Source organism: Ovis aries, chromosome 16 (genome assembly GCF_016772045.2).
Source record: "Ovis aries strain OAR_USU_Benz2616 breed Rambouillet chromosome 16, ARS-UI_Ramb_v3.0, whole genome shotgun sequence".
NCBI lineage: Eukaryota > Metazoa > Chordata > Mammalia > Artiodactyla > Bovidae > Ovis > Ovis aries.
Genome location: NC_056069.1, coordinates 825,581 through 853,202, shown reverse-complemented (window position 1 = coordinate 853,202; position 27,622 = coordinate 825,581). Strand labels below are relative to the sequence as shown.

General features: G+C 47.0%; 1 protein-coding gene across 1 annotated transcript in view; it reads left to right on the top strand.

Moving 5' to 3' along the window:
• SLIT3 (slit guidance ligand 3) overlaps positions 1–27,622 on the top strand; it is a 723,236-nt gene that overhangs the window by 472,663 nt on the left and 222,951 nt on the right. The window contains exon 5 of the mRNA XM_027979969.2: positions 6,781–6,852. Coding sequence (XP_027835770.1) covers positions 6,781–6,852 — 72 coding nt within the window. The remainder of the gene's footprint in view (positions 1–6,780; positions 6,853–27,622) is intronic.

Genomic DNA, 27,622 nt, shown 5'->3' with positions numbered 1-27,622 from the left:
AACTTTTCTAATGAGCTTGTCCAGAGAAGGCAAAAAGAAAGGAACTCTTATTGAAGTGCTTCATTCTGTAACTTTTTAACATCAAGGGAGCAGGCGACGTCAACCCTGCTGCAGTGAAATATTAGAAACCCAGCTGGAGCCATGGGAAATCATTGTTGTCGGGGAGGCGGAGATGGTCCCCCATTGATACTTTGAGTCTCTGGATCTCTGAGATAGGTGGCGTTTCCTTCAGGAAATGATTCAGGTATTCTACTGGAATCTCCCTTAGACAAAGAATGCTATTGACCAGACACTCAGCTGGATGTATCAGGACTTCATTAGTTCAGTTCAATCGCTCAGTGGTGTCCAACTCTTTGCGACCCCAGGGACTGCAGCATACCAGGCCTCCCTGTCCATCACCAACTCCCAGAGTTTACTTAAACTCAAGTCCATTGAGTCAGTGATGCCATCCAACCATCTCGTCCTCTGTCGTCCCCTTCTCACTCCTTCAGTCTTTCCCAGCATCAGGGTCTTTTCCAATGAGTCAGTTCTTTTGCATCAGGTGGCCAAAGTATTAGAGTTTCAGCATCAGTACTTCCAGTGAATATCCAGGACTGATTTCCTTTAGGATGGACTGCTTGGATCTCCTTGCAGTCCAGGGGACTCTCAAGAGTCTTCTCCAATACCACAGTTCAAAAGCATCAATTCTTCAATGCTCAGCTTTCTTTATAGTCCATCTCTCCATCCATACAAGACTACTGGAAAAACCATAACTTTGACTAGACGGACCTTTGCTGGCGAAGTAATGTCTCTGCTTTTTAATATGCTCACTAGGTTGATCATAACTTTTCTTCCAAGGGGCAAGCGTCTTTTAATTTCATGGCAGCAGTCACCATCTGCAGTGATTTTGGAGCCCCCCAAAATAAAGTCTGTCACTGTTTCCACTGTTTCTCCATCTTAGCTGGGACCTATGTTTGGGGCTCATTTGGTTTTGACAGTGACCCGACTGCAAACATATAATCTTGCTTATTAAGATAAATTGCCTGCGTAAGAGATTTACCTTTTAAGATAAATCCCCCTTGAAGCCCACATTGTAAAAATCCTCAGGGAATAATTTTTCCTGCATATTTGTCCCTCCTGCTGTATAAAATGAGGTACGCAAAGCAGAACCTCTCTCTTTGGTTCCTAGAGCAGAGCAATGCATCACGTTTACCACATTTTAGGAGCTGGGGGTAGGGGAGCAAGGTTCAGCTTTGTACAGGATGGTAACATTGAGAGTCCAAGAAATTTTAGATTCATGGATTATCTGTCAGAAATGAAGTGGGTTTGGGTTGATACCTACTACACCAATGGACTATTTCTTTCTGCTAGGCAGTGTGAGTGATTAGGAAAGTAATTTTAGTACAGTCTTGGGCCAAAGAGAATCCTGATCCCCAGTCCAATGAAGGTTCTAAATATAAATGCTTTTAGATCATACCCTCTTTTAGTTTGGCTAATCAAGAGTTGATGGATATATATATATATATATATGTGTGTGTGTGTGTGTGTGTGTGTGTGTGTATTTTAACGTTACTAAAAAGGCCCTTGATTAGTCTCAATGCAAAGGGTTTGGGGAAATAGACAAAGAAGGTGCCAGATTGGGTTGCTGCTTTTTTTTTTTCTCAATTAGCTTCCCCTCATGGCCTCTTGACCCTTGATCCTGGATATGTCATCTTTCAGGGGTGATTTTTTTTAATCTTCTGAGAACTTCCTGATTTAGGAAAACCAACCTTGAAGCCTTCATATGAAGCGCTTTGGTTTGAATCCCTTGGGTTCCCTTTACCAATATCAGCTCCCATCTCCTGCTTCTTTGGACTTTGCTGCTAAACCTCATGGCTGGGAACTTCTTCAGCAATCTGTCCTTGAGCTGCTGGAGTCTCTTCATCCAGACTTACGGAGAGCAGGCAAACCAGGGAATTCACATTTCTCCTGGGTGGTCGAACAAGGACTGTCTAATGCTGGGCTACAAAGACCCAGCGCCCTTGGTTAGAGACTGGAGCTCCCAGGGCGTTGGGACAAGGCCAGCACTTTACCTGACTGTCCTTTATTTCCTTCTCCATCCCTTATTTGTCTCTCCCGGGAGTGCTTTGTAAATCCATCACTGGAGCAAGCATCTGCTTCTGAAAGAGCCCCCCAAGACACTCCTTTCGTCCTGAATCAAACGCTCCTGTTTTATCTAAAAGAATCTAGAGTCAAATATGGCTACTGCTATCTAGATGATAGAGGAGAGGAAGTTTTTACATTATTCACTTGCTTATTTTTACCCTTGGCTGTGCTGCATTTTCATTGCCACACATGCGCTTTCTCTAGTTGCGGTGATCCAGGGCTACCTGCTAGCCCAGCGCGCAGGCCTCTCCCTGCGGCGCCTTCCCTTGCTGCGGACCACAGGCCCGGGGCGCACGGGCTCCCGTAGTTGCAGTGCTCAGGGTTGTTTGCCTTGCAGTGCGTGGGATCTTCACGGACTGGAGATCGAACCCGTGTCCCCTGCATTGGCAGGCCGATTCTTAACCACTGGATCACCAGGAAAGCCCGAGAGGAAGTTTGATCTCCCTCAGATTTTATGAAAAGAATAGTAACGATGTTTACGTGTTCTGTTCTTTGCAGAGTTGTAGGCCTGTCCTGAGGTTGGTGAAAGGGGACATTTTCAGCACTGTAAATCCAGGACAAAATGGGGAAAGTTCGAGAAATAAATGCAGCCTTTCACTGAATGCCTCCAGGGCTCCAGGCACTATACACATACCAACTCATCTCATACTCAGTGTTAATCTGCAGGAGATCAGTAAGGGGAAACTAAGGCATGGAGCATTTCAGTAGTTTTCGTGATCATACAGCTAATAAGTGGCTCTATCACTTCAGACACAAGAATTTCCCAAGGTTGGGGAGCTTCCAAACCATGTCCTGAAACTTGGGAGTGATTGGAGATGGACCTCCAAGAGCGAATCTCCCCCACCCCCATAAACTGCCATTTAACACAGACAGGACCTCCTCGTAGCTTGAAGGTGATCAGGACAAACACTTTGTCCCCACCGGAGCAGAGAGCAGAGCATTTTCCTGCGTCTTGCCTTGCCTGGTAAACATGGGGAGGCAGGGGTGGGCTGAAGGTGGGGACTGTCATTCACTGCTGCTCGGAGAACAAAGCATGCCTGACATTGCAGGGAGAGCCCCGGGAAGCATTTCAAAAGCGCCACTGAAACTAGACAACCTTTCAATCCATTTATCAAAGTGTCTGCATTTCCCATTTCAAGGTAGATGAAACAATAATAAATTTGCGAAGAAAGTTAATCTGTGTCCAAAGCATTTTAGTAAATTAAAAAGGTGCGGGGGGGTGGGGGACAGTGCTGGCTGGAAGGGGGATCTATTGGTTCTTGCCAACTCCTGTTTGACTTCCTGTCTCCTTAATAAGTCCTCTTTGGTTTGGTGTTTTGGGATGGAATAATCAGTTGGTTAATCATTTTCCGGAAGCAGGAAAATGCACTTTAGCTAATGCAGTTCTCCTTTCTGAGTCCTAATTATTTAAAAAGGCATTCCAATCTGTAGCCCCACTTTTCAACCAAGAAAGCCTTTCCTACCAGTCTTCTTTTATTTCCCCAGAAAACCCCAGCTCAACTCTCTCTCTCAGCCTAGTCCAACCTCATTCCTTCCCTCCAGGTTGTTTCCCTGGCCACTTCTGAGCGTCTCCCCAGGAAGAGGGAAGCACTAACCCCCCCGACAAGCAACTGGCCAGGACTACGCTCTGGGCACCCCGGATAGACTTTGTTATTTTTATCTAAGTGTCAGGCGAAAATGGTGGCTCTTGTCTCTCTCAAAGATAGTACTTAACAATAGCTCCATGCTCTGGCATCACGCTGAGATAAACACACTATTAGGAACCCTCACAAAGGCCCCAAGATAATTGTGAAGGGACAGTTACCGAAAATGAAGCACCCAGACCTGAAGCCTCCTCCACACCCCATCAGTAACACCATTAAAGCTGTCAGTTTGTCAGCCCACTAGAGGTATTTATAAAATCAATATACAGTCCCTCAGATAAATGGCAGTGGTACCGTTAGCCAGAGAAAAAAGGCTCCATGGAAAATAAAATTAATAAAATTTACAAGCAGATTGTCATGGGGAACAGATGAATTCCCTACCATCTATTGTTTTGCTCAAATCGTGGCAAGAGGAAGGCATGGCAAGGAGGTGGCAAGAGCAGTGCATTAAATGGGGCTTCTGGAATTAGGGGCAAGACTGGGTGTGGTTACAGCAAGAGAACAGTGAATGGAGACCCACGTGGGCATCCCATCCCAGTGCAGGATTTTGTCTGTGTGACCACTTTCGTGGGAGATTGCCTGGCACCTCCACCAGATTTTTCTGCTTAAATAAGACTGTCCTCTCTTCATCCCACTGTACTGCAGACCAGAATACACATACAATTGCTATTGGTTCAGTATACTGGGGTACCTTAAACTCAAAGGGTGAAGGCATTATTGGACTATGGACCACTTCATCTGGCTTTCAAGTGTGCTTAGAGCTGACCATTCTAAACCTCTCTCCTGTTTCCTCCACCTGCCCCTGATTTTGAGCATTAGCTGTTTGCCAAAAATGTGGCCTGAGCAGTTTCCCGGAGCGGCCACAGCCAGCAGCCAAGCCTGAGAGAGAAGCGGGCAGGGGCTCACTGTCCTGGAGACCAGCCTTCCCTTGGCAGAAAAAACTGGGCCCTTTGTGGCTGCCGGAGCCTCGGGTTCAGCCCAGATGCCTGGTGGAAATTGCCTGAGTCGGATGACAGGACCTGGGCCCCCTTCTCTTGAAGGCTGATGGAGAGCAGGGAAGTGGCCTTGGTGACACTGCCTGACCTCTGCTGTTGTCGTGGGCTTTGTTCCGCGCCCAGACTGCAGGCTGGAGCCCTGCTCATTGAATCAGGCCCAGCCTGGGGGGCCTGCAGCGGGGCGCACTCTGCATCTGAATTTACTGACATCAGTTGCAGGCAGAGGAAACTGGATTCGAGACTGGGAGCGCCCTGTCAGCCCCAAGACTGAGTTTGTCTCTGCACCTGACCCCAACACCAGACCTGGCCTCGGGGCCTCACAGTGGCCCCTGTCTCCATGGGTCTTGAGTTTGGCCCACTGCTCAGAGAGAGTATGGCCACTCAGCTCAATAGATGAGAGCAGAAAAATGGACACCCCTCTTCTGCTTCCCAGGTTTCCTCTTGCTCCCTGGCAAAATGGTTAATTTAGAGGGCCCAGGTTTTAGTGGAGGATGGTGGTCTGACTTCTCTTTCCAAATATATTTGGAACCGTCTGTAGCTTTGGATTAGGTGCCCATGGAAAATCAGCATGCGCATGTCCGTCTGCCTCTAGGACAGCATGGCAATTTAAGACATGTTCCCTGGGACCCAGTACATCTCCTCAGACGACTTTATATCAAGGACGCAGCCAAACAAGCGTCCTCAAAGTGTGTGGGCACTGGGAAAATTCACCCCAGGGTTGCCTTAAATGGCAAATAAATAAATACCTGACAGCATGGGATCACAGCCATCTACAGAATCAGACGATGTACGGCCATTAAAAAATGTTGGCATTGGCACACAGTTAATGACAGAAACAGATGTTCTCAATATAGTGGGGAAAAAAGGGTTATAGCAGACGATATACCATGAGCTCATATTGGTGAAATATATATACATATCACTCCTAATTGGTAACAGTGGTTGTGTCTGGGTAGGACATTGTTTACCTTCATATCTGAAAGTTATTGTGTTCTTTTCAAAATAAGGAAGATACATATTTGTATATATAGACGTGATTGATACACAAATACATGCTTGATTACTCACTAAGACCCCAAGCAAGCTTGGGGTGTGAATGAAAACAGGTGCATATATTTGGTCCAGCAAAAAAGAAAACTGGAAGGCCGTGAGAAGCAAAACAAACGCGTGGGTCTCAGGAAAGGAAATTGAGGCTTTGGGGAACTCCGGGAGTTGGTGATGGACAGGGAGGCCTGGCACGCTGCGATTCATGGGGTCGCAAAGAGTCGGACACGACTGAGCGACTGAACTGAACTGAACTGAACTGAACTGAACTGAAGGAGGACACTGATACAGACTTGTTTCTGAGCAGCTTTGAGACCCAAACTTTGTCCCTTTCCCCTCCCTGCTCAAAACAGCATGGTACGCTGTTAAATACTACATGAAGTACAGTAGAGCCCCTATTTTGGGTGGGTTTGTGGAAATGCAATTTGAATCCATCATACCTATCCCTAAGACAATCCCCAGGAGGCCCCTGCCACCCCAAGTCTCTCCGGAGCCCCAAAAAAGCAGAGATGGTATCTCCCCCCACGTCAGAAAATCCGGATGGCCAGGCTGCATTCCCACGTCAGATGACAAAGGCAGAGTCCCTGAGAAGATGGGGGAGGGAGAGGTGTTGACCCTGCCCTGGGGGAGGGGCGCCGTGGGGGAGGGGAGGAAGGGGTCATCTCTGGGAGGTGGCAACACAGAATTGGGTGCAGTGTGCAACAAATAACCCACGCTTGGCTCGTGGCCTGGAGGTGCGAGACCACCCACAGAGCCCGCCCTGGAGGCAGCCGGCTGCCTGCGAACCATTTCAGCAAGGCCATCACCAGGAGAACAATGTGAGGGCTGCTACCAGCCTGGGGCCTGAAACCAAACAGTCCCCCAAACACTCCTGACCGCAGACGCAGCCACCAGAGGGGTTTTGTTATCATAATGAGATGCAGATAAAGCCTGGCTGGGTCCTTAACGCCTGTGCCTCTTCTCTTCTTGTTTAGAGATCTGAGCGAAAACCAGATCCTGGGAATCCCGAGGAAGGCGTTCCGCGGCATCGCCGACGTGAAGAACCTGTAAGTGATGTTTCTGTTGCTTTGCTGCAGACGGGCTCTCTGGGCAAAGGCGGGGTGAGCGACCCTGGACAGGCAGGCAGTGTCCCGCGCCTGGAGCTGCCTCCGGCCAGCTGCCTTTGGGACAGATTGAGGGGTGTGCTGAAGTGGTTTCCAGAATGCCGAGGGAGCTCTTCTTTGATCATTCGTCCCCAAGCATCAATATAGAGTCCCAGACCCCAGTCACACTCCTGTTCCGCAGCAGCCCTGTGGCCTGAGGCTTGACTCAGCTTCTCCCGAGCTCATTACCGTCTATAAAACGGGGGTGATAGCCTGGTGGGGTATTGGTGCAAATGAGAAAATGCTTTTCATGCTGAGTGCCTCAACGTAGTAAGTGTTCAGCAAATGGGAACCTTGGTGATGCTGAAGATCGCGTTGGTGAAGATCTCACTGTTATTAAATAGGATCTTATGAGGGAGCATCAGGCCTTATGTGCCAGGATCCTGGGGTAACATAGCCAGACCTACTGCACTAGGCGCTTGGGGCTTTTCTTCATTTTCTATTTTGAAATAAGTATTGATTCATAGGAAGTTTCAAAAGTAGTAGAGCAGTCTGTAGACCCTTTCTGCACTCCTGTGTGTCTGTGTCCACACATGTGCGCGTGGGCAGGTCTATGTCATTTCAGGATTCCCTTGCCCGTTACTGCGACTGATGCAGAACTGTTCCATCACCCTGCTTTTGAACTTGCCAAATGACTTTTGTCGCTTCTTGCCTGGCCCCCACTGTTTGCCGCTAATCATGGCTCCTGGGCCCTTAAAATAAGGGCCAGGAGTGTGCCTTTGGAATTTTCTGCCTGCCCTCCTGAGCCCATGTGCTCAGAACCTGAGTTTGGAGAGGGGCACAAAGGGGGCGTTTCTGCCCACTGGCCTCCTGCACAGGCTTGTCTCCAACTTGAAAAGTCTTGAAGGAGATTTTTTAAAAAAAAACTACTGTAGCTCTGACGTTTCCCTATAAGGACTGCAGGGACTTTGGTGTGCCAGGAAGCTGATGATGGCTTCCAAATACAGGCTGTCTGCCTCCCCTTTGCTGAGAACTGAGCAGAAAGCTTTAGGTGTTTGACATGCAAAGCACACCAGAGGGCACAGGCATCTGGGGTGAAGGGGGCAAGGGCCAGAGAGGACTGTGCAAGGGGCTCCGGGTAGGAGGCTGCCAACTGCTTCATCTGCCCAGCAGCAGAGAAGGGCCGGGAAGAGCAGACAAAGACTGTGGAGACTGTGACTCAAGATGGAGCACAAAAGAGTTGGTGTTGAACAGCGTCCCAGAAAAGCAGGAAAGGGTCAGCTCCCGAAATTTCCCAGGTCAGTGAGAAAACTGAGGACCAGAGAACAGTGGCTAACTCAAAGTCAACCATCCTCCTGATTGCTGAGCCCCCAATTATCATCTTACATACAGAAAGGGATAGATCTATCCTGTTACATGGCTGTACTTTAAAATGAGCCAGTTAATACAAAGTGAATCATGGTGATGGATAAGCAGGACTGTGTAATTACTAACTACATTTGTGAGTCTCAGGCAAGTGGTTCATTCTTAGAGTCATCCTCAATAGTTGCTGGGGTTTGAGGGTTTATTGTCACTGTTTTCCTGTACTGTCTCTAATTTCACAAATCAAGAACTATGGACAGGCCCTCCTTCTCCACCTGGATGTGTATCCTGAACAGTAAGGACCTAGGGGGACAGGGGAGGCAAACCAACTCACTGCTTAAAGGATGAATTAATCCACAAAGCACAAGAGGTTGATTACTTTAATGCTCCTGATCAGTCAGCATGCTTCTGGGGACCAGGACCTCTAAGGCCCAGAAGCATTAGTCATGGTCTCAGGTGAGTTATGGTGTAACTGAGGACGAGAAGTGTGCATCTGAGAGAAAGTCAAGAGTTTTAACAGCCCACAGGAAAATGAGCTGACCAGTGGCCGTGCGTTATGAAGGACTGTCAGAGCTCGAAGAAGAACACTAGCTTTAGGCAGTGTCACCTAAAAGAGAGAGCCGTGACTCTGGTTATCTGCTAGACATGTGCCTGATCCCCAGCTGTTCCCCGTACTGACTCTGTGACCCCAGGGTACAGCACCTGACACTCTGAGCCTGGATTTCTGCGCTGTGAGAGGAGGATGAGAATTGTACTTCATCTCCAGGGCTTTTGTGAAGGTCAATGGAATAGCACGTTTGAATAATACAGTACTATGCTTGGCACTCGGAAGGTGCTTAGAAAGTTGTAGCTAATGTTACTGCTGTCTTCCGCTGTTGTTGTCATTGTGAAGATTTTCACTGAGCCCAGACAGCGTGATGATGGAATTCACAGAGCCAACAGGCAAATGGTGTGTGCAGAGTGGGGAGGCCAGCCTATACAAGTTGCGTGTCAAGGGACACAAGCTGAGCCATCTCCTGAGAGTGGGGGGATCATGAGCCAGAGTCACAGGTGATCAGGTCAGAAAGAGCTCTGAGGTGAGGTTATAATCGTAAAGACTTGCGCTGAGCCTGGAATCCTAATTGGAACTCACAGAGGGAATGGGCAAATACTGTGTGCAGAGTAGGGAGAGGATGCGCCGGAATACTAGGTGAGCAGGCCAGAAAGAGAGGTGGGCGCCAGGTGGTGGTGAGCCTTGCCTGCAAGGAGCATGCACTTGAGCTAGGTACCGAGAAGGTGGATAGCTTCCGACCTGAAAGAGGTCACGATGAAACATTCACTCTGGAAGAGGAACCTAGGACAGGAGAAGGTGGAAGAAGGAAAGGGGATGTGGAGATGAGGCTGTGGTCCAACAGGGGGGATCAGGGCTCACAGGCAGGAGTGAAAGGAGGAGTCCCACAGTAAGATGCCAGGGAGAACCAGGGCAGCAGAGCTGGCGATCGGTGAGTTATTAGACTGAGGAAAAGAAGAGGAAAAGGATACATTCCATATTTAGATGACACAGAGAATGATGGCAAGTTCTCATTGTCACTCATCCCTGCAGCCTCAGATGTTTTCTGAGCTCCTACTAAATGCCAGTTCTAGGGGAAAACGCAGGAAGTAAGATATGTACCTGTGAGCTCTGCCTTCTTGGAGCTCCCATTCCACAGAGATTGAAAGATCAGGAGGAGGATCGGGGCTGGAAGATGCTGAGTTGAGTGTAAAGTAATGTCAAATCTTCCACAGGGTGGGTGGAGCATCTTTTGTGCATTAGGAAATTGGCGAACTTGACCTCCCTGTTCCTGCTGTTTCTCTGACTTTGGTCTGTGGTCACAGCTGCATCTCTGGTTTAGCTCAGAGGGTGTAAAACTCAATCATCTTCTAGCCTTAAGAGAAAATGAAGTGTAGGTAACTAGAGGCATGGGGCTTCCCAGGTGGCACAGTGGTAAAGAACCCGCCTGCCGGTGCGGGAGACACGGCTTCGATCTCTGAGTCGGGAGGATCCCCTGGAGAAATAGCAACCCACTCCAGTATTCTTGCCTGGGAAATCCCATAGACAGAGAAGCCTGGCAGGCTACAGTTCACGGGGTCACAAAGAGTTGGACATGACTGAACACTCACGCATGCAGGCACGCAATTGAGGATATAGGACCCAAGCTGTGGAGCAAGGCCAAGAAGGAAGCATCTGGACAGAGGTTGGTGGCTGTAGCTGTACATTTAAATATGTGTCACTACATGTGAAATAGGAGTCAGTTTGTAAAAACTGTTTGTATAAAACCTGTGAAGGGAACACCCTACTCCAGCCACACCTCAGTCACCCAGTTGTAGATGGTCTGTTTCATGAGTGACAAAGAACGAATTTTAACCCTCAGGAACGTATACCCCTGCCATTGCTCTGAGAACCACCTGCCAGGGAACGGAACAGTCTTCTACTATTACTTAAGCAAAATAGGAGATGATAAATTATTGCAGTATCAGGCTGCTGATTCTTGATACTATTAAGAGGAGAAAATCAAGGATTGCCTCTTTGTGGTTTATGATTTTGTAGTCTTGTGTGGATTTTCTTCGCTTGTCCTGACATTCCCTTTCAAGAAGGAAGAGACTGTGTTACCCCCATTTTCCAGATGACAAAACTGAGTTTCAATTAGTGTGTTGCATTTAATTTCGTAAGTCAGCAGACCCCACTGGGCCTAGGCCTCTGCACTTAGTACTCACCCACCCATCTTCTGGACTCAGTCCATGGACATTTCTGTCTAGCAGCTTGCTCCCCACTCAGCCCCACCAGCAGAAGGAAGATGGAAAGTAACCCATGGGGCTGCTGGCAAGCAGAGGCCTGATTCATTGTCAGAGCTGAAAAGACCATGGGAATGTTTGAACCTGGTGGGGATGAGGAGGCCCCGGCGTCAGGCTGGTGCTGCGGGGATTTAGTGCCCTGCCCCCACCCAGGCAGCAGAAGGAAGCCTGGATTTGCTTCCTGCTTCTCTGGAGAAAAGAAAGAATGCGATTAGCTGGGGATATGCCTCTATGCAGTTACTCAAAGCTGGTTTTATGGGCTGCTCCTGCTACAGTGCCTGCCTGGGAGAGGACAGGTTCTCTATTTAAAGAGAGACAATGGTTCTCATTAGTTGTCTATTTTATACATAGTATCGATAGTGTATCTACGTCAATCTCAACTTCCCAGTTCCTCCCATCCTCCCCTTCCCCCTTGGTATATGGATACCAAGGGTTGTTCTCTATGCCTGTGTCTCTATTTCTGCCTTGTAAATAAGATCATCAGGGGCTTCCCTGGTGACTCAGACAGTAAAGAATCTGCCTGCAATGGGAGAGACCTGGGTTCAATCCCTGGGATGGAAAGATCCCCTGGAGGAAGGAACAGCTACCCACTCCAGTATTCTGGCCTGGAGAATTCCATGGACAGAGGAGCCTGGCAGGCTCCAGTCCATGGAGTTGCAAACAGTCAGACATGACAGAGCAACTGACACTTTCACTTCGATACCAAGATAACCAATGAGAACCTGCCGTATAGCATGGGGGACGCTACTCGGGGCTCTGATGACTTGAGTGTGGAGGAGATTGAAATCAGAGGGGGTATATGTATACGCAGAGCTGATGCGCCTTGCTGCACAGTAGAAACTAGCGAAACACCATCACAAAACAACTGTGTGCCTGCGCCCAGTCACTTCAAAAGCGCCAATAAAAAGTTTTAAAAAACAATAATAAAAAATTAAAAGTGGAATCTTCATCTTTAACACACAAAAATAAATAAATAAAGAGAGACAGTAAGATGGCTAGATTGCTCTGTGAAAAGAGGCATTCAGGCATACCGACCTGTAGATAGACCAATATTTGACATGCCAATGTTCCCTGCCTTCAATATGCAAATACCATGCTAGCGATCAGTGAAGACCCAGAGAGGAAAAAGAGGGGAGAAAGCGAGAAGAGAGAGAGAGAATCGTAAGACATAGAAATAGGGGGGAAATGAATTGGAACAAAAAGAGAGATGACAAGCCACAATCCAACAAAGCGTAATAAGAAAAAGACAAAACCAGTACAGACTGTTTTTAAAAATGTCCCCTTGCTCTATCGTTCTCAGCAGTTATGTTTTCCTCTGTTTTTCAGTTTCTATTTGCGAGGACTCTGTAGGACATGCATTCCAGAAGGGAAAATCAATAACCCCTGTCTCTGCCAGCTAGCAGAATTTGGAATTGACGCTTTCAAAACAAAGCTGGGCAGGCGGCCTTTGTGTTTCCTAGTTAGTCTGAGTTGCTGCACTGCCCGAGTCTGCCCTCCCGCTTCCTGAGATTAATGAGGGCTGTCTCGGCCCCATGAGCAGGCAGTAATCTTGTGTGAGGGTGAGGGAGGGGCAGGGGCCGCCCGTTGGTTGGTGGCATCTCTGTCTGCTCATCTCAGCTCAGTTCACTCATCGCTGCACCTGGCACAGAGTTCGTGCTGTTGGCCGTGCCCTGTAAGACTCCATTGTCTGGGCCTCTCTCGCTCATCTGGTGCTTCTCACACACACCCTGAGCTTCTGTCTGCACTGGACCTTTGCACTTGCTGCTCCCTTTTTGTAGGAGGCTAAACCCTCAGAATTCCACATAGTCGCCTCCTTCAGATGGGTTAAGTCGAAGCTCAGACATCACACCTCCTAGAGCGGCCTTACTTTACCCATCTGGAGCAGCTCTCCAGCCCCCACTGCCCTTCCTCTCCAGCCTACTACCCAGTTATATTTATTAAGAGCATGCATTGCCCTCTGAAATGACCCTGTTCATCTATTTGTCACCCTGTCTCTGATGTCAGACACAGTGAACACGTGCACACAGGAACCTGCCCATCTCAGTTACTGTGGAATCCCCAGTGTCTAAACAGCTCATAGCAGAGAAAAAGAGTGACTAAAAATATATCAAATGAATGTATTTGTTCTTTCACTTTTCAAGTATTCGCAGTTGGCCTACTACACATAAGAAATCATGCACAATTGTTGAAATACTTAATATGAAAATAATATGATAGAAAGAGAACTCACAGTGTGATGAGGAGGCAAACTAGCAAATCAGTGGGTTCAGGACAGGGGCCAGCACTCTGTTGGAGGTAAGAACAAAGAAGTGGGAAGCAAACCTGATTCTGGCTTCACTCAGGAAGTGACATGGGTTGGGTCTTAAAGGATGAGTAGGAGTTTACCCAGGGGAAGGGGATTCCAGGTGGAAGGAACAGCGTATGAAAAATCACCCACCTGTGCAAAGGGACAGAAGTGTGTGAAAGAGTTGAGTTTTGTCAGAGACTCATGGCTGATGCACAGTGAGCAAGAGGAACAGTGAAGAGAGATGAGGATAGCAGGGTGGGGAGGTGGAATATGGAGGAGTGGGGGTCAGGGAGGACCTTGAGTGCCTGATCAATACGGCAACAGCAAAGGGGAGCCACTGAAAAGGATTTAGTAGATAAGCAGCATAAGCAGATTTTCATTTCAAAAAGACAGCTCTGGTGTCGGTGGGGAGGGTGAATCACTGAGAAGTGGAGGCTGAAGTCAGGCTGGCCAGTGAGGAGACTTGTTGAAAGCTTCTGGTCCTGAATTAAGCAAGCAAAGTGGACCTAAAGAGGCAGCAGCAAACTGCAGAGAGCAGTGGGAGAAAGCTGGCAGGCCCAGGGGGCGGCCTGGACAGTGAACCAAGTGCCTGTCACCAGGGCTTAGTGGGTGGAGACAGAGGACAGGACTAGTGCCCGCCTCTCCCGATGAAAGCCTGTTGCCTCTTGGAAGGGAGAACTGGGAAAATCTGCTCACAGGTGGCAAGCAGATGCCGATGCGCCACCTTCCCCAGGTGCAGCAGGTTTTCTAGCCTCTCCTGCTTTGCATTCCCAGCTGCGTGTGCCAGGTTCAGAGGTGCTGCTGCAGGGAGCTGGGCTGCACCCCAGGATGCTCAGTGCCACCCAGATAAGCTGTCTAAAGAAAAGAATCCCAGCAGCCCGCCTGCCTGCCTCCTCCCTCTCTTTCCTCCTCCCTACCCTGCCTTACTCCTTCGTCCCCTCCTTCCTTCTTTCTTACAGCTCTTCCTTTTTTCCCTTCCTCCTTCCACAAGCCATCATGGAGCCCTTACCCTCACCAGGTCCAAAGCAAGTCCTGGAAAGAAAACCATGAGTAAGCACAGCCCCTGGTTTTGAGATGCATCATCACAGAAGGAGACCGACGGGTCCACGCAGAGTGACTACAATATGATGCATTCTCCCCGAGAGCACTGTGCCCCTCCGCTCCCAGGCCCCACAGCGCAAGTGCTCAGTAAATACCGGGTGATTCACTAAAGTAAGTCCTCTGAACCGAGGCCAATAGTAACATAAGCTGGCAAATTAGAGTCCTTTAGTCTGGAGAAGATATGATACAGTTATCCAAAGTGTATCATATCTTCTCCAGACTGCTGCTGCTGCTAAGTCACTTCAGTCGTGTCCGACTCTGTGTGACCCCATAGATGGCAGCCCACCAGGCTCCCCCGTCCCTGGGGTTCTCCAGGCTAAAGGAGTCTAATTTGCCAGTTTATTTAAGATATGATACAGTGTTATCCAAAGCCGGGCTTCCCTGATAGCTCAGTTGTTTAAGAATCCTCCTGCAATGCTGGAGACTTCGTTTCGATTCCTGGGTCAGGAAGATCCGCTAGAGAAGGAATAGGCTACCGATTTCAGTATTCTTGAGCTTCCCTTGTGGCTCAGCAGGTAAATAATCCGCCTGTAATGCGGGTTCAATCCCTGGGTTGAGAAGATCCCCTGGAGAAGGGAAAGGCTACCCACTCCAGTGTTCTGGCCTGGAGGATTCCAGGGACCGTATAGTCCTTGGGGTTGCAAAAAGTTGGACGCAACTGAACGACTTTCAGTTTCACTTTATACAAAAGCAAAGTGGTGGTAAGTGCCACTTCCCAGCAGTTGTGTCTAGAACTGGAAGTTGTACAGGTAACACACAGAATCCCTTCTAGGCCAAGATTACACCATTTTATAGACTGTGTTAGAGGTCCTCCGTTGGGCATTAGATATTTCACATAACCCCCCACCCTAACTTCTGACTCCCTTCTGAGTCGTCTTTCTGCTCCAACAGCCTGCAAGCTATGCAGAGGTTGAAGCAGAATCTGTCTTACGCACTGCTTTATTTGAGTTAGTTTCATGCCTGGTTCATAGTAGATGCTCAATAAACAATGAGTAAGTGGGTGACTTTCAGAACAAAGAGATGTCAACACTCAGAGGACTGCTAAAACCCTGAGTGAAAGAGCATGACTGTATCTTGGAACAAAGAAGGACAAAAGCAAAGCTGCAAGAATCAGCCCAGAGAAGCCTTCTTTTTTAGGATAATAGAGACTCTTATTCTGGATCCAGCACTAAAATTTCTCATCTGGGACATTTTTATTTGTAGGCAAAATTCTTTAAAAAAAATCATCACAGATATTTAACTTCTCTGAGCGCTAAATGCACAGCAAACAGGGGGTTTACAACAAGCATGTGAACCAGAGTCACATCTTTTCCTGCAGGCTGGCAAGAAAGTGCAGGGATTCTGAGCCCCTCTGAGCAGAACTGAGCAGTCCTATGAGGCATTCACTGTTGGACTAAGCTTTTGCCTGGAGACTTATAGATCCAAAGGGAAACGAAAGGGTCTTATGAAGAGGGAAGATGATTATTACAGTGGCGACCACACTTTGAGACTCTAGTACCTTTTGCTGTTCTGATTCTTTACCTCATTTGGAGTCAATGTAGTGGAGTGAGTGAAAGTGTGAGTTGTGTAGCACAGGGAGCTCTATCAGTGTTGTGTGGCAGCCTGGATGGGAGGGGAGTTTGTGGGAGAACGGATCCGTGTATTGGTATGACCGATTCCCTTCGCCTGAAACTATCACAACATTGTTCTCAACTATATCCCAATACAAAATAAAAAGTCAAAAAAAAAGTATGAGTTATGGAGTCAGACTTGATTTTTGTGTTTAATTCTCGATTTGCTGCTATGACTTATGTGACTTTAAACGGGTAACTTATGTTTCTGAGCCTCAGTCTCACAATCTAAAATGGGGAAAATACCAGTGAGGTGTAAACCAGGGAAACTCTGTGCTTAAATATGTGAACACTACTACTTTGTGGTTTGCCCAAAGCCTTCGTTGGTATTTTCTTGTTTAATTAATGCAACAGCCCAACCGGATCATTAGGAAAAGTTTTATTAGCTTCTAGATATAGGTGGGGAAGTTGAGGCTCAAAGAAATTCAGAAACTCTCTCAAGGCAGCCAGGCTAGCAAATCTATAGCAAATCTAGCACAAGTCTGAAGTGTTTTTGAGGGGTTGGCTATGAAAAGCTCTGAGATTTGACAAGCACAGGGTGATGCCTTGTAGGAAGCAGCAGGCACAGTTCAGTGGGGAGCCTTGGAAGAGCATTTGTGGTCTCCAGCACCAGCCAAGACCCCAGGCAGGAACAAGCTGTGATGGTCACCACTGGGAAAATATTTCTGAGAAGACCGTTGAGACTGTCTAAAAGTATGAGTTCTTTTTTTTTTTTTTAATTAGTAGAAAAAAATTTATTTTTGAGGAGCAGTTTTAGGTTCATGGAAGAAGTGAGTGGGAAGTAGCATTCCCACGTGCCCCCTGCCTGCCCCTCGCAGAGTCTCTCCTGTTAATAACACCCTGCATCAGTGTGTGGTACACTTGCCACAGCTGCTGAACCAATACTGAACACTTCACTAAGAGCCGTATTTCACGTTAGGGCTCACTTAGCGGGTTTGAGCAAATGTGTAATGACTGGTGTCCACCCTGGTAGCGACACACAGAGGAGCTTCACTGCCCTGGAGATTCCCTCCCCCTTCTGTTCTGCCAAGCAGACAAGGGTGAGCTGTGAAATGTACAGGTAAATCCCTTCACCTTTTATAGCCCTTCACAATAGCTTATGTTTATTCAGTTTTTCAGAGTCAACAACATGAATCATCTCTTTCTCTTCTTGGAGAGGAGGTAGGGACACCTTGCAAGTTTAAGTGCCGTAGAGCAAACCAGCAGGAAAAGTCTCATAGCCTAACGCAGGAAGGTGACAGTTTCTTCTCCAGAGAAGATCTGTGATTCAAAGAACCTGCCTATGCCTGAGTCTCAGGATAAACCACATCAACTCTGAGAATGTTTAGATGGTCAAGTGCTCAGGTTCCTGAATTAGACTACCTGGGATCAAACAAACTCGAACTTTTATCACCTATGTGATCTTAAGCAAATTATCTCTTTCTTAGCCTCAGTTTCCCCATACATTAAGTGGAAATAATATTGCTCTCATCATGGTATTGCTGTGAAGATTAATAGTACTTCTGCCCTTATTCCATCTCTAAGAGTTAATTTGGCTGAGATTATCACATCTAAGAGACTAAATCTTCCCTTCCTAGATAATTACATGGGACTTCCCTGGTGGCTCAGATGATCAAGAATCTGCCTGCAATGCAGGAGACTTGGGTTCAATTCTTGGGTCTGGAAGATCTCCTGGAAAAGGGAATGGCAACCCACTCCCGTGTTCTTGCCTGGAGAATCCCATGGACAGAGGAGCCTACATACCCAGAAACAAAGCTCGTATTTATGATATTCTGCTCCCAAAGTAACCCTAACTCTTACAATTTTAGCTTCCTCACACCTTCTCTTCTTCCAGTGGGGCTGCCCTGCTCTGGTTTCTGGCTTGTGATGGACCAGGAACAAGACAGTTCAGATAACAAGATGTATCTTGCTCACCCCATCCCCTGCCCCAGTCCCCATCAAGAGCCCAGGAGTCTGGGGTTGGCCGCAGCTCTGCTGTTAACTGCTGCCTATTAGGCTGAATAATGACCCCCCACACACACACAAAGGTGCACATCCTATTCCGTGAACTATGTGACCATGTACCCTGTCAGCAAAGGGGACTTTGCAGATGTGATGAAATCAAGGATGTTGAGGTAGACAGACGATCCCGGATTAGTTCAATTTGTTGTTTAGTCACTAGGCTGTGTCTAGCTCTTTGTGTCCCCATGGGCTGCAGCACACCAGGCTTCTCTGTCCTCCACTATCCCCCTGAGCTTGCTCAAATTCATGTCCATTGAGTCGGTCATTGCCATCTAACCATCTCATCCTCAGCAGCCCCCTTCTCCTTTTGGCTTCAGTCTTTCCCAGCATCAGGTCTTTCCCACTGAGTCAGCTCTTCAGTAGGCCTGGTGTAATCAGAAGGTTCTTTAAAAGAAGGAAGACATGAGCAGGAAGCAGTGGGAGAAGAGACCATGTGGGGAAAGGAATGTGAAGTGAAAGCCGCTCAGTCATGTCTGACTCCTTGCGACCCCATGGACTATACAGTCCATGGAATTCTCCAGGCCAGAACACTGGAGGGGTAGCCTTTCCCTTCTCCAGGGGATCTTCCCAACCCAGGGATCGAACCCAGGTCTCCCGCATTGCAGACGGATTCTTTACCAACTGAGCTAGAAGGGAAGCCCACATAATCCCACAAGCCCCGCAAGGAATGTGGACCCACCTAGTAATCCTGGAGGGTGCAAGGAAACAGACTATCCCCTAAAGCCTCCAGGAGGAACATAGCCTTGCTTACGCCTTGACACGTGCCCAGTGAAACTGATCTAGAACTTCTGACCTCCAGAATGCTAAGAAAATACGTTTGTTTTGTTTGTTGTAAACCGCTAAATTTGGGGTAATTTGTTCTGGCAGCAATAGGAAACCAATACTAACAGTGCCCTCAGGGCGCCACTTAACCTCTTGGTCTCAGTTTTCACATTTGTTAAAATAAGTCATTGACACGTTATGATCAGTGGATTTCAGTGCCTGTACTGAGAAACTCTAGTGCTCCAAGAGCCCACAAATAAAAAGTAGTTTTCCAATAATGATAATGTTTAAAATTGTCTCTTTTAGACAGTAAGGTTCATAAGGAGACTTTGGTGGAATGAAGAGTCCTATTTTTTTTAATTAAAAAAGGGCTAAAAAATCACTGGGGCTAGACAGTCTTTTTGGTCAGATTGTTTAGTGTGATAATTCTTTAAGACCACCTTCTATCAGAGAGGAGCAAAGCTTTATTGTTCTCAAGACAGAACTCAGGAGCAGAGTCAAGAAGCCAGGCTTTGGTGAGGGACAGCAGAAAAGAGGAGTCAGATTGACAGCGGGTCTTGATGCCCAGAATTTGGATATTAAGGTTGAGGTCTGGGCTGGGCTCACCTTCAGAGAAAAGGAAAAGAGGAAGTTAGAAGTTGACTGAGAGATATTTTCTGGAATGAGGCTGAGGAGCTCTAGAATCTTTCCAACATCCATAGGGCTGGCTAGTGATCTCTGCAGCAGGTCTGAGTTCAACCAACTTTCCTGCACCGTCTGGCGTTCTGCTCACTGCACCAGATGGTGCTTTGTGTCTCAAGGAAATGGCTGGTTCAGGAAAGGAAGCTCTTACTGACTCAGTGGAGAAGACTGGTCAGCCACAGTGCTCAAAAATTATTTGTTGGGTAGATAAGGAGGTTGTTTGTGCAGGGTGTGGGCCCTGGTATTCAGAGCCTGAGATACCTGGACACTGCGTGCAGTCCAAGCGCTCTTCTATAGGAGCTGATGTTTAAGCGCCTTGTCCTGAAGCTGACAGATCCATCTGCACAGCGCCTGCCGTGCCTGAGTAAAGCACTTGGTTGCCTGCCACTGGCGTTCTGCTCTGTAAATGGACAGTGTGTTACAATGTGTCCATTTAAAACGACAGCTATTATTTGCCATTGTAACACCCTCCTTTAAATCTCTCTATAACCAGTCTCCAGGCACAATGGGCAAACCTAAATTCTTCTAAATGCCGATGACTGGCTCTCAAGTAGTAAGTCTGCCAGGAAAACGACCTTAGCCAGACAAGGAAGTTCCAGTAAGTCTGGGTTTCCATGGTGCATGGTCCAGGAGCAGTTCTGGAATTTTATAGCTAATTAGCATTTTATTATGGAAGTTTGAACTTTTTTTTCTGCTCTTAGAGGCAATAGCATTTCTTAGGGACAGTCATGGAGTATTTGTTCCGAAATCTCTCTAAAGCCCAGACTACCCCAAATGCTCCTACGTAACCCTGAACCTCTGTCCTCACACCCAGAATAAACAGAGGCTTTCTCAAGAAAGAAGGGGTAATTCTGCACAGATGCACATTCTTCTTAGTGGGTAATAAGTTCTTATAGAGCCCTGACCATGTACCAGACACCATCATTCTGGAGAGGTCTGACAAAACATTGTCCACTGGAGAAAGGAACGGCAAACCACTGCAGTATTCTTGCCTTGAGAACCCCATGAACAGTATAAAAAGGCAAAAAGATAGGACGCTGAAAGATGAACTCCCCAGGTTGGTAGGTGCCCAGTATGCTACTGGAGATCAGTGGAGAAATAATTCCAGAAAGAATGAAGGGATGGGGCCAAAGCAAAAACAACACCCAATTGTGGATGTGACTGGTGATGGAAGCAAGGTCTGGTGCTGTAAAGAGCAATATTGCATAGGAACCTGGAATGTTAGGTCCATGAATCGAGGCAAATTGGAAGTGGTCAAACAGGAGATGGCACAAGTGAATATCGATATTTTAGGAATCAGCAAACTCAGATGGACTGGAATGGGTGAATTTAACTCAGATGACAATTATATCAACTACTGTGGGCAAGAATCCGTTAGAAGAAATGGAGTAGCAATGATAGTCAACAAAAGGGTCCTGAAATGCAGTACTTGGCTGAAATCTCAAAAACAACAGAATGATCTCTGTTCGTTTGCAAAGCAAACCATTCAATATTACAGTAATCCAAGTCTATGCCCCTACCAGTAATGCCAAAGAAGCTAAAGTTGACCAGTTCTATGAAGACCTACAAGAACTTCTAGAAATAACACTCAAAAAAGATGTCCTTTTCATTATGGGAGACTGGAATGCAAAAGTACGAAGCCAAGAAACACCTGGAGTAACAGGCAAATTTGGCCTTGGAATACAGAATGAAGAAGGGCAAAGGCTAGTAGAGTTCTGCCAGGAGAACACACTGGTCATAGCAAACACCCTCTTCCAACAACACAAGAGATGACTCTACACATGGACATCACTAGATGGTCAACACTGAGATCAGACTGATTATATTCTTTGCAGCCAAAGATGGAGAAGCTCCATACAGTCAGCAAAAACAAGACTGGGAGCTGACTGTGGCTCAGATCATGAACTCCTTATTGCCAAATTCAGACTTAAATTGAAGAAAGTAGGGAAAACCACTAGACCATTCAGAGGTGAGGGTGAAGTCGCTCAGTCGTGTCCAACTCTTTGCGACCCCATGGACTGTAACCCACTAGGCTTCTCTGTCCATGGGATTCTCCAGGCAAGAATACTGGAGTGGATTGCCATTTCCTTCTCCAGGGGATCTTCCCAACCCAGGATCGAACCCGGGGCTCCTGCATTGAAGGCTAGACCATTCAGGTATGACCTAAATGAAATCCCTTATGATTATACAGTGAAAGTGAGAAATAGGTTTAAGGGACTAGATCTGATACACAGAGTGCCTGATGAACTTTGGACGGAGGTTCGTGACACTGTATAGAAGACAGGAATCAAGACCATCCCCAAGAAAAAGAAATGCAAAAAAAGCAAAATGGCTATCTGAGGAGGCCTTACAAATAGCTGTGAAAAGAAGAGAAGTGAAAAGCAAAGGAGAAAAGGAAAGATATACCCATTTGAATGCAGAGTTAGCAAGGAGAGATAAGAAAGCTTTCCTCAGTGATCAGTGCAGAGAAATAGAGAGAAACAATAGAATGGGAAAGACTAGAGATCTCTTCAAGAAAATTAGAGATACCAAGGGAACATTTCATGCAAAGATGGACTCAATAAAGGACAGAAATGGTATGGACCTAACAGAAGCAGAAGATATTTAGAAGAGGTGCCAAGAATACACAGAAGAACTGTACAAAAAAAGATCTTCATGACCAAGATAATCATGATGGTGTGATCACTCACCTAGAGCCAGACATCCTGGAGTGCGAAGTCAAGTGGGCCTTAGGAAGCATCACTATGAACAAAGCTAGTGGAGGTGATGGCATTCCAGTTGAGCTGTTTCAAATCCTGAAAGATGATGCTGTGAGAGTGCTGCACTCAATATGCCAGCAAATTTGGAAAACTCAGCAGTGGCCACAGGACTGGAAAAGGTCAGTTTTCATTCCAATCCCAAAGAAAGGCAATGCCAAAGAATGCTCAAACTACCACACAATTGCCCTCATCTCACACACTAGTAAATAATGCTCAAAATTCTCCAAGCCAGGCTTGAACAATATGTGAATCATGAACTTCCAGATGTTCAAGATGGTTTTAGAAAAGGCAGAGGAACCAGAGATCAGATTGCCAACATCTGCTGGACCATCGGAAAAGCAAGAGAGTTCCAGAAACACATTTCTGCTTTATTGACTATGCCAAAGCCTTTGACTGTGTGGATCACAGCAAACTGTGGAAAATTCTTCAAGAGATGGGAATACCAGACCACCTGACCTTCCTTCCTCTTGAGAAACCTATATGCAGGTCAGGAAGCAACAGTTAGAACTGGACATGGAACAACAGACTGGTTCCAAATAGGAAAAGGAGTGCATCAAGGCTGTATATTGTCACCCTGCTTATTTAACTTAAAAGCAGAGTGCATCATGAGAAACACTGGGCTGGATGAAGCACAAGCTGGAATCAAGATTGCCGGGAGAAATATCAGTAACCTCAGATATGCAGATGACACCACCCTTATGGCAGAAAGTGAAGAACTAAAGAACTTGATGAAAGTGAAAGAGGAGAGTGAAAAAGTTGGCTTAAAGCTCAACATTCAGAAAATGAAGATCATGGCATCTGGTCCCATCACGTCATGGGAAATAGATGGGGAAACAGTGGAAACAGTGTCAGACTCTATTTTGGGGGCTCCAAAATCACTGCAGATGGTGACTGCAGCCATGAAATTAAAAGACACTTACTGCTTGGAAGAAAAGCTATGACCAACCTAGACAGCATATTCAAAAGCAGAGACATTACTTTGCCAACAAAGGTCTGTCTAGTCAAAGCTATGGTTTTTCTAGCAGTCACGTATGGATGTGTGAGTTGGACTCTCAGAAAGCTAAGTGCCGAACAATTGATGCTTTTGAACTGTGGTGTAGGAGAAGATTCTTGAGAGTCCCTTGGACTGCAAGGAGATCAAACCAGTCAACCCTAAAGGAGATCAGTCCTGAGTGTTCATTGGAAGGACTGATGCTGAAGCTGAAACTCCAATACTCTGGCCACCTGATTTGAAGAGCTGACTCATTTGAAAAGACCCTGATTCTGGGAAGGATTGAAGGTGGGAGGAGAAGGGGATGACAGAGGATGAGATGGTTGGATGGCATCACCAACCTAATGGAGATGAGTTTGAGTAAACTCCGGGAGTTGGTGATGGACAGGGAGGCCTGGCGTGCTGCAGTCCATGGGGTTGCAAAAAGTCGGACACGACTGAGCGACTGAACTGAACTGATCTGATCCCGTTTAAGCCTTATGACAATATGATTACCATCACCAGTTCACAGATGATAAACCTGAAGCACAGGGAAGGGCTTTAGCCACAGTCACGTGCTGACAGTACGTGGCTGAGCTGGGATTTGAACCCAGAGTTTAAATCTAGAGCCTGTAACCACTATGGAATACTGACTAAAAGCTTAGAGTAGCATTTCATGAAGATCAAAAGCTGTGGCCCAAATCCCATATCCAGATAGATGACATTTCCTCTTTGTGTGCATTTTTTTGAAAAATCTGTATTTCCAGCTCCTCTGGAAAAATCGTGTAATACTCAGCCCTGTCTGATAGCAATAGATGAGCTGAATGGCAGCTCCGCTCTTCCCTTGCCATGTGCCCTCCTGTCCCAGCAGGCCCACTGCACTACTCCTAATTACTAGCTTCCAGAGGATCCCATTGCTGTGTAGAGCCATCTTAAAGTAAGAGTTAGCAACCCACCTCTTACCCTGGAAAGATCCCAGTCTCTGGTACAATAGCTGGGGTCTCTTCTTTGTGCTTTGCTGGTTGGGCACTGCTGCTGCTCCCTGCGCCTCCATCCCCTTCTCAGTCAAATGAAGATGATTAATCCCTAACCAAGCCATACGTTTAAAAAATATTCATTTATTTGCTTGTGGCAAATCTTAGTTGTGGCATGCAGGATCTTCGATCTTTGTTGTAGTATCCACAGTCTTTAGCCGTAGCATGTGGAATCTAGTTTCCTGACTGCGGATAAAATCAGGGACCCTTGCCTTGGGAGCACAGAGTCTTAGCCACTAGTCCACCAGGCACACACTTTCTTGTAAAAGTTGAATGAGATTATGAGGGGAAAGGATTTAAGGTAGAGCGTGGCAGAAAGCAGATGCTTAGTACATATTAATATTCTGAACCCTAACCCCCACACATCTTTCCACTTTCATGGATGCAGAGAGATTATTTCACAGTTGTGCTATTGGCCTGCAGGGTTGGAAGGGAAGGGAGGCTTTGGAGGGTGTGATTTGGTGGGCTTGGGGATTTTCTCTGATCCAGTATATTGAAGATAAAACCCTTCAATAAGGGATTATAAACTTAGACCCCATGAGCTGACAAAGGACAGTTGAATGCAGACTGAGTTCTGTGTAAGGAGCAGCAGGAGATGGGGGAACCTGCTCCCTGGAGAACGTGGGCTTCGTCTAAGCTGGTTCTCTCCAGTGGACGCGCAGAGGCCCGGGATTAACAATTGTTTTTCATATTTCTGAAAGAAGCTAGAAATTTAGATTTCTGTGTGAAATCATGATTCTGGAATGTTGGCATCTAAACACAAAATCTTCTCTAAACACTGAGCGTCCACACTGAGCAGGGCAGAGCACACCACCCGTGGGTCAGACTCAACCGCAGGCTTAAGTCCGGCCACCCCACCGGTGAACTGGCCACAGGACTGGAAGCAAGCAGCAGGTTTTGGCGGTTTGACCTGAAGCCCCGTGTTTTAATAATCTAATCCTTGCTAATGTGCTGGCAGGTTATGGGGCCGTAATTTCTCAAACCAGTTAAAATCCCCCTGTCTTCAAGGGCCCTGAAAGAAGGACTCTGGCGGTGACAATTAAGATGGCTAAAGCGGGACAAATGTGGGAGCATAAACTCCTGACACCATATCGCATGGGCTGTTGCTCCTTGCGCTAAGCAGAGCCCTGACTCTGAACTTGAATTTCCCCTTCAGCCACCTCCCGTCATGTTTTGGGGCCAAACCCTGTACTCTGCTAGGAAGTGCGTTTGCTGCATCAGGCCATCTCCCTGGCCCGTTCCTGAAGTGAATGCCTTTGCTCTGCTTCTTTCAAAGTCTCACCCCAGCAGTCATCTTCACTGAAGCATCCCAAAGCCTCCAAACCTCCTGGGACCAGCGCATCCTTTAGCTTGAGTCATGGGTATTTATTCAGATAGACTGTTTACTCAGTTCACGCACATCTGTCTGGATGCCCCTTCCACCTCCCGTGCCATCTTGACCCTGCCATTGATCCTGTGTGCTCCGAGAAATGACCAGAGCTCACAGATCCTGTGGTCCCTTTCCTTCCTCTAGTGCTGACCCACCCTGGAATGTCTCTCCTTTTGTTTTTAAGTGAGCGTTGTAAGGTAATACTCATGTGGTTTCAACATGGCCATGTGCAACATTTCCAAGTGTGGTTTGAAAACCACCTGCTTCTAAATCTCCTGACCTTATTAAGAAAGCAGATTCTGAGCCCTATTAATGGCCGAGTGAGTCAGTTTGCAGTCAAGGCCCAAGAATCTAAATTTTTAATTCACTCTTCAACTAATTCAGTATGTATGAGAGCCACTGACATGCTGAATCAAGTTCTGCACTAAAGTAAAAGAAATTTGGGTTTGAGTCCCAGCTCTCCCTGCTGTCCTGAGCAAGTGGCTGACTTCTCAAGCTTGTTTCATTTTTCATGGAGACTACAGGTAGTACTAGAATTAGGCAATGTCTGTAAAGTAGTGGGGGCTTCCTTGGTGGCTCAGATAGTAAAGAATCTGCCTGCAATGTGGGAGACCCAGGTTCCATCCCTGGGTCAGGAAGATCCCCTGGAGAAGGGAATGGCAATCCATTCCAGTATTCTTGACTGGAAAATTCCATGGACAGGAGACCCTGGCAGCTACAGTCCATCGGGTTGCAAAGAATCATATATGACTGACTGAATGAACACTTTCACACTTGTAAAGTAGTGAGCGCACAGAGCAAGCACTTTAAGTGTTAATTATTATTATCTTATTGAATTATAACAACCCAATGAGATTCATGAGGATATCCTTCTTTTAAAGATGAACAAATGTACACTCAGCAAGGTTGGGTAGGTAGTTTGCCAAGATCACATAGCAGTGCTGAAATTTGAACCTATGTTGCTGCTGCTGCTGCTAAGTCGCTTCAGTCGTGTCCGACTCTGTGCGACCCCATAGATGGCAGCCCACCAGGCTCCCCCGTCCCTGGGATTCTCCGGGCAAGAACACTGGAGTGGGTTGCCATTTCCTTCTCCAATGTGTGAAAGTGAAAAGTGAAAGTGAAGTCGCTCAGTCGTGTCCGACTTTTCGTGACCCCATGGACTGAGCCTACCAGGCTCCTCAGTCCATGGGATTTTCCAGGCAAGAGTACTGGAGTGGGGTGCCATTGCCTTCTCCAATGTGACTCAAACTGTTAACTATTCTTGAAACAGCTGTGGGAAATCCATCCAAATTAAATTGACGGTTAGAAGCCTATGGAGGATTAACAGAAGGGGGGGACCTACCCACACATGAGGCTAGGCACGCCTCTGTTGTGATGTTGGACTTTCTCTTTGTGCCTTGAGGATGAGAGAGGCCAGGATTGTGACTTGTATTGACTCCCTTTGTGTCCAATGCCTCAGCCTTTGTTGTCCTTAATTTGCCAACCCATTGGAAGGCTGTGGTTAGAGTTTCCCTATCCTGAGGGCGCATTGGAGTGTTCACTGGAGGACCTGGGAGAGCCTCCTCTGGAGCAAAGCCAAACAAAGCCTCCGTTTCCATTCCTCTGAGGCTTTTGTTTCCCCAGAAAATGGAGGGTGCAGGGTCTCTGGTTTTCTCTGAAGCCTTTTTCAGTTTCTCGCTATGAACATCCTACCAGCTGTGGAGGAGTCTGGCCCAGCTTTTGGTTTCTGCTGACTGTGCGGCACCGTGCAACCTGACCCCGGTGGACAGTGTGAGGGCCGCCGGCTGCCTGAGGCCAGTTTAGTCCACGCATCTTGTAGGGAGAAGGAGAAGGGCGTCTCAAACAGGAGATGTGGAAATTTGTCGTGCTTCTTCAAGCTTGGTTACTCTGCCAGGATGATTTTTCACTTGATGCTGGGCTGGGTGGGAAGGTGAAATTGACGACTTATTTCTGTTTGAGATGAGGAATTAAACTAGTAAAGAATTCA